This window comes from Thamnophis sirtalis, unplaced genomic scaffold (assembly GCF_051295495.1).
Source record: "Thamnophis sirtalis isolate CommonGarterSnake01/CBP01778 unplaced genomic scaffold, rThaSir2_p1.2 scaffold_4, whole genome shotgun sequence".
In the NCBI taxonomy this organism is placed as follows: domain Eukaryota; kingdom Metazoa; phylum Chordata; class Lepidosauria; order Squamata; family Natricidae; genus Thamnophis; species Thamnophis sirtalis.
The window spans coordinates 94,650,702-94,661,673 of record NW_028261384.1 but is presented as its reverse complement, the minus strand read 5'-3'; the positions used below and the strand labels follow the sequence as shown (position 1 = coordinate 94,661,673).

At 36.2% G+C, this 10,972-nt stretch overlaps 1 protein-coding gene across 1 annotated transcript in view; it reads left to right on the top strand.

The window, feature by feature from the left end:
• The first annotated feature begins 4,657 nt into the window (after positions 1-4,657).
• Positions 4,658-10,972, top strand: part of IKZF3 (IKAROS family zinc finger 3) — a 42,447-nt gene continuing 36,132 nt past the window's right edge. Inside the window, exons 1-3 of the mRNA XM_087714436.1 lie at positions 4,658-4,676; positions 7,139-7,219; positions 7,561-7,674. Of these exons, the coding sequence (XP_087570562.1) occupies positions 4,658-4,676; positions 7,139-7,219; positions 7,561-7,674 (214 nt within the window). The remainder of the gene's footprint in view (positions 4,677-7,138; positions 7,220-7,560; positions 7,675-10,972) is intronic.

Genomic DNA, 10,972 nt, shown 5'->3' with positions numbered 1-10,972 from the left:
TTTAACCAAATCCCAAGACAGAGAAGAAAGAAAGAAAGAAAGAAAGAAAGAAAGAAAGAAAGAAAGAAAGAAAGAAAGAAACATATTTTTATTCTGTCTGACAAAATCAAGGGCTTTCCGATTAGGGGGTAATGTTTTCTGACTGAATTAAGCCCTATCAGATTCAAGATCCTTTTTTTAAAAAAGCATCACGAAAAAGTACTTTTAGGGCTAGAGGAATTATGTTTCTTTTAACAGTAGTTTGGAAAACAATTGTAGCCAGGAATGAATAATAATAACTCCTCAACAGTTATCATTGTTCGGGAATATGATTTACATCCACTGGACCACCTTCCTCACAGCTTGAGGGCGCCCTGTTTCTACACAACTTCTAACCATTTCCTGTCCTTATCATCTCATTATTACAATGCAACCCAGCTCCTTTTTTTGAATCTGAAACTTGCCTATTTGGGAATCTTCCTTCCTTTCTGAAGTTCAGTGGAATCCCTGAACCCTGGAGAGAAGCTTTCTGACTAGGTGCTGCTGCCAAAGAAAATGGAAGGTGAGAGATTTACTGGAATTCTGCTGATTTTATTTTAGCAAAACTCAAGTTTCTTTTATTTTTCAGCAACCATAGTAATCTGAATTATGAACTTTTTATAAAATATTTTTGCTTTAAAATCTATTTCCTTTTCATTGCCCACTTAAGCGTCCCCCCTAGATTTTAACTTTAACATCTCAGAGGAATAATAGTGCGAACATTCGGTCAGAGTAATACATTTGTACTCCAAATTCTTACTAAGTTTCCACAATTTACATAACTTTGCTTTATATGCCTCTTTGCTCGTATGCCTGCTATTAGGATTTTTCAACAGATTTATTTTTCTTATATACTGTAATATTGAATCAATCAATATATTTCTAGAAGAATTATAAGATTTACAAATATATTACCAAGAGACCCCCCTCCCCACCCAAATGGCTGTATTTCTAAACCTGCAAAGAACATCCTAAAATGTCACTAAAAACTACAAGAAAAAGTTTAACTTTGTTTTTTCTGGTTCTCATAACTTCTCAAAACATGAATTATATATTTCAGTACATGCTTTTTGCTGACTAGTAAATTAGGAAATATTTTAACAGAAAATATTTGTCATAGGTTAGAATCTTTAGAAGGAAGTTAGTTAAACCATTACCTCAATAATAGTTTATTAAATTAAATATCAAAATCCTCCCACAAGTAAGTATATATTGATTAGGATGTGGCTGCTCTCACAATTAATATACAATTCCAATTTTCCTTTTTATTTGTTATATAGGATATAATTTCAGATATAAAAATTTAAAAATATTGCATGTTTCAAACATTTTAATCTGGAAGTTTAAAATGTCACTGCAATCAAGATAATCAGAATCAGTTACCTGTCATAAATGTTGTCTGCCATTGTTAGGAGTTTTGCGTTCCAAAATAAAAAAAACTGAAACAGGTAAATTGTGAATTTCTATATCCAGCACAGCAGGATGAACTCTTCACTATAATTCCATAAGTGATATTAAAAAATCCCATCTGTCAAGTGAATTTGTGCTCTAAAAAATTTATGTGTCACAAAGTGAAATTTCATGTGTTTATTTAAAAGAAAGTTTCTTTGAAATCAGTGGGGAATTCCTCTCAGTCAACATGATTTGGTTCTAGCAACAATGTTTGCATGGTGCCAAAACAGTTTTTAAAAGTGTGCTACACCTTTAAAAAGTCTCTGCATCTAGTGAGTTGGTACTAACACATCAAAACAAATATACTTTTTATGTCTATGTGTTACATTTGAGAGAGGAAAATGCAAACCTGTGAAATGAACAGTAGGATTTAATATGTATGTTATTTATATGCCTGTGTATAAATGTAAAACACCACTACACTTCTTTTTTCAGATTGCATTCAGGTTAAAATATATTTTTCGGATCAACATAATAAAAACGAGGCAGGTGTCTTTGATTTTCTTCCTAATGTCAGAAGCAAAATAATTTCTTTTCCAGTTGCATTCTTTCCATTTTATTTAGTCCAACATGGATTATACTTTTTCTATGATGTTGAAGATTTAGATTTTCTCCAAAATGTGGCCCAATATTTTTAATATTGCTTTATTGTCCTATCCCAAACAATGATATTTTAGACTAGCCAAAAATTCAGATGATTATTGCAGAGCAATAAAATAGGCAAATATAATGCAAAATATTAATGCAAAGACTAAGCATTCTTGTCTTCAAAAGAAGGAAGAGGGGAGGAAAAGAGAAAAAAATTGGGGGGGAAAGATTTCTGAGACCCTCCTGCAATCTTTTCACCTTGTTAGGTAGTGATAATATATATATTTAAGTATAATGTTCTAGGCAAATGGAGGGAGCTCAAATTTTTAAATAAACTTTTAAGTCTTTATATCAAACTCTTCCCTATTTCTTTTTTTACAGGCAAAGATATACAAATATATATTATGCCCTAAGATTAGATGCATTTTTATTTTCCTGAGAAAAGAGCAATTAAAATCCTGGGACAATGGAAAGTTAAAATATTCTACTTTACAAATGTGAATAACAAAACATTACCTGGTACCCCATTCTTAATTTTAAAAGGCTACTTTTTAAAAAAATAGAAAAAGTTGGGAATGGTAGCATGAAGTAAGAGGTGTACTTAACAGTATCATTAGTTGGGGATTTCCAGATCCTAGATCTCATTCCTTTTGGTTCTCCAAACCCAGTTGCTTTCTTAACCCTATGAATAAGGAGTTAACATCCATAGGTCTGTTCTTGTCATACCTGTAAGCCGCCCTGAGTCTCTCGAGAGTGGGCGGCATACAAACCAATTAAATAAATAAATAAATAAATAGAGGTTTTCTTGGCCTCTGCAGACTGGGGAAGGTTTGGGTGTATGATTTGCCCCTTCCTCATTTTAAATACTGTTCTGGCCATTCAATTATTCTTCAGAGACTGCATTTCCTAAGTCTTCAACAAAGATAAAATATTTCCTCAGCCTTTTTCTCACTGGGTTCCTGTCATTAGCCGCCCAAGGATATCCAGATGATTATCATTGGAAGATTTGGCTATTTCGTATGTAAAGCTAATTTATAGTTTTTGAAGGTATGTTCCAGGTCTTAAAGGTAGAAACAAAGGATTTAGTTGACATTGGAAATACATTTGCAAAGGAAAGGTCCACATTATTGGTGAATGCATGCCTTCTATGGACATCTAGACATGAACTATGGATTGTTAAAATATTATCTTGGATAACCTACAAATCTGAGGACTAAATGTTTTTTCTTCATATCAAATGAATTAACAGATATTAGTAAAAACCCTAAATGATATCCTTTTGTTTGCTTATTTCTTGGGCAAGTCATCCAATTATTTTTTTCTTATTGGGAATAAATCTTACTATGATCTCTCCCTGAAGTTTATGTCTGTTTCTCCCCCCCCCTGACTTCTTTTCTTTTTGTCCCAGAGAAAGTTTGAGGTCACCAGGCCCTATTTAAAAACTCTGTGAGTGAAAGTTGCTAACACTGACAGTTTTCAGCCTTCATTTTAGTTCTCTCCAACTCTCTATAATTTAAACCTTCAGAAGTGAGTGGATGGAGCAGCTATGCATACTGATCATTGAGTACATACATCCAAAAACCATTGACCTAAAATTCAGGGCAGTTTTTCCTTTCCTTTCTATGAAAACCCTCTTCCAATACGTCCTTTTTCAATACAATCTTAATTGTCAGATAACTGAGTTTGTTACATGTGCTTAAGCTGCAGCTGTTCTTTAATAAGTACAATCACTTTCATTTTTGATATCAAACATTATTAGCTTTTTTCCCCTCTTTACTTGTAAAAAAAGGTGTTGTGGTCAATTTGCAAGCGCTCCTTGCTTCAGATGTCCTTGGTGCATATTGTTGAAGTAGAACAGAATAGAATAGAATTATTTATTGGCCAAGTGTGAATGGACAAACAAGGAATTTGTCCTTGGTGCATATGTACCATAGAGTCTACACCTGCTGTTGTGTCTTTATTCTGCAAGAATGTACAACTTAGGGAGGCAATCCTTTCAAATATCAACATAGTGGGAAAGTACATAAATATTTTTTTTAAAATATATGAGAAAATGAAAGGTGTGTATTGTTTTGGTGACAATGGATCAACATGTTCTTAAACTTTAGCTAAATTCTGCAAGTATCAAAGAAAAGGAGAAAAATAAATAAGAAGTGGTTTTGCTTAACTTCAAAAAAGATTCAGGCTGTCCTTGAAAGTGTTGTTTTGAAACCCCTTAGTTTCTCACATGGGATGAGAGCGTCTCAATGTATAATAATTATGAGAAAAAAGTTTTGAGATATTCATGTTTAGAGATATTCCCCTTCTTTTTTGTTATGATGCACACTTTTTTCAATAGTGCTTCAGCAAATATGTTCTCTGGGTTTTTCACTCAAATAAAGCTGATGGCATCTATCTATAGTTTACATGTGAGAAACAACTATTGAGGAAGGTAGCAATGAGTGGCTATCAACTTCTGACTTATAGCTCAAGAACTAATTGGCTTTACTTGACCTTCCAGTTTCAAACATCATGTAAAAAGATTTTTTCCAATGCATTTCTGTGATCGTTATTTGATCAATATTGTGTATCCTGGTATACATAACCCATTTTAAGTGATATGGAGAGGAATCATCCAGGTACCATCGGCGGGTCAATGTCGGCTGGCGACCCCCCGGGGGAGGGCCTTCTCTGTTGCTGCCCCGGCCCTATGGAATGATCTCCCCGTAGAGATCCGGACCCTCACTACTCTTCCGGACTTCCATAAAGCCACTAAGACCTGGCTGTTCTGGCAGGCCTGGGGCTGTTGATCAGCATCCAGCCCCATTTTAAGTGTATATATGTTGTGTATTTTTTAAATGATTATATTTCTATTTTTAATTTTAAATTCCCTTGTTTGTCTGTCTGTAAGCCGCCCAGAGTCCCCTGGGAGTGGGCGGCATACAAATACCAATAAACTGGAAACTGGAAACAAAAGTACTATCATTTTTTTTTTAATTCCACAGTATTAGGTATCTATTTTTTAAAGTGTTATCTGATTAATATTGTACAGATGTATTAGGTACCTATTTTTTAAGTGATATCTGATAAATACAGATTTTAAAAATAATCTTGAAACAGGAACAATTAAAATGTTACAATTTAAGCTACAGTCCATATTTCTTGCAAGTGATGAAGAAGCATGGGACAAGAAATTGGATTAAATTCCTTCACTCAACCTATTTCATGTTAATCATATATTCCTAATTCTGTAACTTCCCCACCCCCACCCAAAAGCACTTGGTTTGCTTAGGGAGATGAAAGCAGTGTTTTGATAGTGGTTTGGAAAGGTCTTCATTTATCAAAGTTTGTATATTCAGAGCTTGCAGAGGCCCCGTGTATGTTCCATAAACCTTGGTGGTAATGCAAGGGAAGCGGTTAACACTTTCCTGCTGCTTCAAATGAACTAAATTTCTCAGTTATGTAACAGCCAGGAGCAAGATTTTAAGATTTTTCAGATTCCTTGATAAGATGATAAAAAGTGGAGTGAAAGGAAGAAATTAACTTAAAAAGGGAAACTGTAATATTGCCTTTAAAAGAGGAAAATTTGATCTTCATCAAAGGCAGTTGATCAGTTTTGCAATGAACAGACCAGTCATGCAAGGAAAAGAGCCTGTTAAAAACAACTGGCCTATGTCATGGATGGGAATTGGCTGAGCAGTTGAGGAGCACTGGATGGGAGTAAAAGCCTTCTCTTTCATGCCTGGATTGGATTCGGGTTTGGGATGGAAATGGTGCACCTTTAACAGAGTTGGTAGGTCTTCTAAACCAACCCCCTGCCCAAGTAGGAGACCCTACCACATTTTTTTACAGATGGCCATCCAGTTCCTTCTAGAAAGCTTCCAGTGACGAAGCTCCCACAACTTCCGAAGGCAAGCTGTTCCATTGGTTGATTGTTCTCACTTTCAGAAAAATTATCCTTATTTCTAGGTTGAATCTCTCCTTGATCGGTTGCCATCCATTATTCCTTATCTGGCTTTCAGGTGCTTTGGAAAACAACTTGATCCCCTCCTCTCTACGGCAGCCCCTCAAATATTAGAGCACTGCTATGATCTCTCCCCTGATGCTTCTCTTCACTAGACTAGCCATGCCCAGGTCCTGCCACTGTTCTTTATATGTTTTAGCCTTCAGTCCCTTAATCATCTTGGTTGCCCTTCTCTGCATTTTGTCTTGAATATCGACATCTCTTTTATAGTGTGGTGACCAAAACTGGATGCAGTTTTTAAATTGTAAATACCTGCTTGGTATTCTGCTCTATTTCTTTAGAACCTGGCTGCCTAGTTTTATAATACATTTATTTTCATATTAAATTGATATTCCATTATTAATGTCCTGTACTTATTTTTAACAATTGCAATGTTGGAGTGCAATAAAGTTACTATTGTTGTTGTTTTAACATGTAGCAAACCAGTTCTAATATATATGAAAAACTTTCTCTTTCTAATGAGTCTAAACTTCTGCCTCAGGATTCTGCCACTGGATAAAAATTAGGGTGTTTAAACTTCTCAGAGGGCTTTCATTTCCATTCTTATCTTTTTTTTTCCTAAAAAGAAAAAAAGTGGCAATTGAATAATTTGTCCCAAAACTTCAATATGATCTTGTACTGAGGTGCATATGTGGCATGGGGGTGCAGATTGTCCAACCCTGTCCTAAGTGAATTTCAGGGACATCCACAGAGGAGATCAAAGAAGTCACAATATAGCCATAACCATGCAATAAAAATGCAAACCTGCACTAGGCTCAGCTTGCAGAGGCAATAAATATTAAATATTGCATCAGAATCTACCCAGAAATTACATGCATTGCTTTAGGAGTGAATTTTCTGTCTTCTCTTCTGATAATTTATTTGCCCTTGGAAGTCTGGGGATATATTTAGTTATTACATGAATTCCACTGCAGGTATTACAAGACATTGTATAGATTTCTTTCAGAGCTGTCACTTTGGAAAAGTGTTCTAACGTGAAAAATAAGTTTTCAAAATAAGAGCACAGTTCTGAGCCCTTGTGATCTGTACCCGCTTGCATTACAGAAGTGATACAGTACAGAGTTTACAAAGACTGAGTTCTTTCTTTGTGTTTGCCTGTTGTAGATTCACCAGCTGGCTTGGACCTCAGCCGTTGTCAAGAACAGACAGAACATGCAGGTTTGGGCCATTAAACTCTCCTCATTTCCTTCCTTAAAAAAGCTTCTTACCTACTTGTGACAGGGCCCTTTTGGACAGTGGTACAAACCAGCAACAACCTTCCCTGTGGGAAGCTTTTACTATATTATTATATATTACATTTTATTATATATAAAACTTAACAAACTTATTTATCTTCCTACCTTACTGCTAAGTCTATGCCATATTATCCAATACTCAAAGCATGCTGTACCTTAAAAATAGCCTAATGAGGTCTCAAACCTCATTAAAATTCCTGCTACGGTGATTCGTCCTCTTCCTCAACATTTGTCTTTGTTTTCTTTTCATTAAAACTGTATCAGGTTTACGGGATATTTTGAATGATGGGGGTTCTAACTCATATCATGAAACAGAAAACATGCAGAACAGTGAATATGAGAAAGAATATAATTCGACTAATGAAAGAGAGAGAGAAGGTAAAGTATAAGCTGTACAATTAAAATTCATAATTTGGTAGACAGAATGTGACATAAATACACACATGCATGCATACACATACACACATACACACACACACACATTAATTACATAAATAAAGAATTCTATTGTTTGTACAGGTAGTCCCCAACTTATGACCACTATTGAGCCAACATTTCTGTGTTAAGTGAGACATTTGTTAAGTGACATTTGCCTTATTTTACAACCTTTCTTGCCACAGTTGATAAGTGAATCACCACAACTGATAAGTTAGTAACATGGTTGTTAAGTTAATCTGGCTTCCCTATTGATTTTGCTTGTCAAAAGATTGTAAAAAGGGGATCACATGACCTTGGGACACAGCAACAGTCATAATATGAGTCAGTTGCCAAGTAAGTGAAGTTTGATCACATGATCAGAGGGATGCTACAAAGGTCATAAGTGTGAAAAATGGTCCTAAGTCACTTTTTTCAGTGTCATTGTAACTTTGTACCATCGATATATGAACTCTTGTAAGTTGAGGACTACCTGTAATAGCATCATCATGAAGACACCAAAACAGCAATGTCTTCCATAACCTGAATGGGTCTACTGGGCTTTCAAGGCACATAGAATAGGTTTGTGGGGAACTGGGATGGGAGTGAGGATTAAGAAGATCGTGTGGAGTAACAGACACAGGACAAAGATTGGTTGATGGGAGGCAGGAACTACATGGGTGGCAAAAGCAGGAGATGGTCAAATCTTGACTCCTCGGTTGCAATCTAACTTGTTCTTGCAAAATTGCCATTAACTGCAGCTTTAGATTGAAATGGGTAGTGATAGCCTGAATTCTAACAGAGAAAAAAGCCGTCTCCAGGTAGAAAATTTACAAGTTTGGAAGGATTCAGAACAGAGGTGATATTCTGCCCGTTCACCCGGGTTCAGACGAACCGGTAGTGGTGGCGGCAGGAGGCTCTGCCCACCTGCCCAGACATCATCATGGATGCGCTGTGCATGTGCAGAAGATTCTGCACATACGCAGAAGCACCGCGCGCACGTTCCCAGTTCCGAATCGGTAGCAAAGGTAAGAGGATTTCATGCCTGATTCAGAGGGCAAATCAACTCAATTTTTTTCACCAACAGAATTTAGCTCGGAAACGTTGCCTTTATCTCTTATAGAGTTAGCAGAACAGTAACTGTCTATGCATCAAAAAAAAAAGTGATAAGCAACAAGGGAGATAAAAAGGAAAAGGTCACGAACTTCCTCTTTATTTCCCTGTACTGCAGAGGCTTCAAAGTTTAAGCCAAAAAAAGGGGGGGAAGGGAGGGAGAAGGACTGATTTTATGTGTTTAATATATTCTATTTTGCATACTTTACACTGAAGAGAAGTAGCTTATTCAAACAAAAAGAAGAAGAAAAAGACAGTTAGGTGTGAACTTATCATGCTTCTGCCATTTTTCATGCTTCTTTTCCAGAGAAGACAAATTCCTAACTACTACTACTGGGAATTTCTCCCTACTCCATTATAACCACTTAAACACCACTTAAAGTTGTCCAACAGTTCTCTGTTCCACACTGCTGTTGCATGTTTGTATAACATATGAAACATATCATGGCTTATAAAGTGTCTTGGTTATATAACATTAAATGAGAATACCTGGCTTCTTACAATATGTCAAAGCACACACTACTAAAATTCATCTTTTTCTTGCTTAGCATGTTGTGCGTACTAAGGGTGATCATTTTCAAATATGTATGTTTCCAATTACCACTAATGGTCTCTCCCCCATTACAACCATATTTATTTTATTTACTTTTCAAGACTTAATAGCCATTTAATCAAAACTGATTCTGGAAGTCCCAAAGTTCACATTCCCTTCCCCTCTAGCCCTTTGTTTCCTGGCCAACCAAACTTCAAGAATCTAGGAAGACTAGCAGAAATATGTCATCTTTGCAAAGATGATATGTTTTTGCTACTTTTCCTAGACTCTTGAAGTCTAGGTTTTACTTTACTTTACTTTATTGTCATTGTACGAATATACATAGTTTACACATACAACAAAATTCACCTAACACCGAGACCAGGCCCAACACACATAACAATCTCCAAACATACACCCATGAGTTTTCACATGCCCTAAGTTTTGCAGACCACTATTGTTCATAGACAACCAATCTATAAGCAACCAGTCGGTTTAAGCTTAATTTTGTGTTGCTAATTAAAAAATAAAAAAATTGGCCAGAGGCTTCTGAAACCCCTTTAGCAGTGCATATGGTGAAGAATGAAAAGTAAAAACAGAAAAGGGATTGGTCATCGCTATTGTTGGCAAAGTTCAATATAGATTTTCAACAAGGCCATTTCTAGCATGCTGCCCATTCAGTCTATACCTCCAATAAAATGCTGTCCTTAGAAAAGTGCTGTCCGGCCCATCCATCATGGGGTAAGAGATTTTGTTTTGTCTTTCTCAAGCAAATAAACTTCCTACATGCACAATTCTCTTTCAGTTTTCAGCATGATCATACGACATTCAAAATAACTGAATAACAGAGTTGGAAGTTTTGATTGTCACTATTAAGTCTTGAAAAGTAAATAAAATAAATATGGTTGTAATGGGGAAGAGACCATTAGTGATAATTGGAACGGACCTTAGACATCTATTATTCCAAGCAGGAAACACTGTACCATTTCAGACATTTGTTGTCCAATCTCTTCTTTAAAAGTCCTAATCCTTGCACAGAAGTTGGAACTGAGAATCTTGTATGCAAATCCTCCTCATATTAACACCTGCTTGTATAAATAGACCACGTTTGTACTCTGCTGACAGATAAGTGGCATCTTGTATGAGTCTGTAGAAATTCTCAGTCATCCAGGTCATGGTTGTCCCAAAGATGCTTTTTTTTCAGGAGGCAACTTAACTTTCTTGTTTTTCCTTTTGAAGATGTATCGCTTCTCATCCAAGAAGCTTCTTCAGCTCTGACAGCCTCTTCCATTCTCCACTATCTTGTCAAAGCTGAAGAAGCTGCTTGGATGAGAAGCGAAACATCTTCAAAAGGAAAAACAAGAATGTCCAGTTGCCCCCGGAAAGAAAAGCATCTTTGGGACTAGCATGTTGTATCTTCTACAGACAGACAGAGAAATAAGGACAGCTCCCTGTTTGTGTGAACTCCATGGCCAAAAGTAAGAGATTCATGGGGATATTTTGCCAGTGCATAGAAATACATTTCTTTCTCCAACATTACTACACCATTTGCTCCCCCCCCCAGCAACGAGTGACATTGAAACCATGCCAAAGTTTTTGTCAAGGAGTATTGCAAGC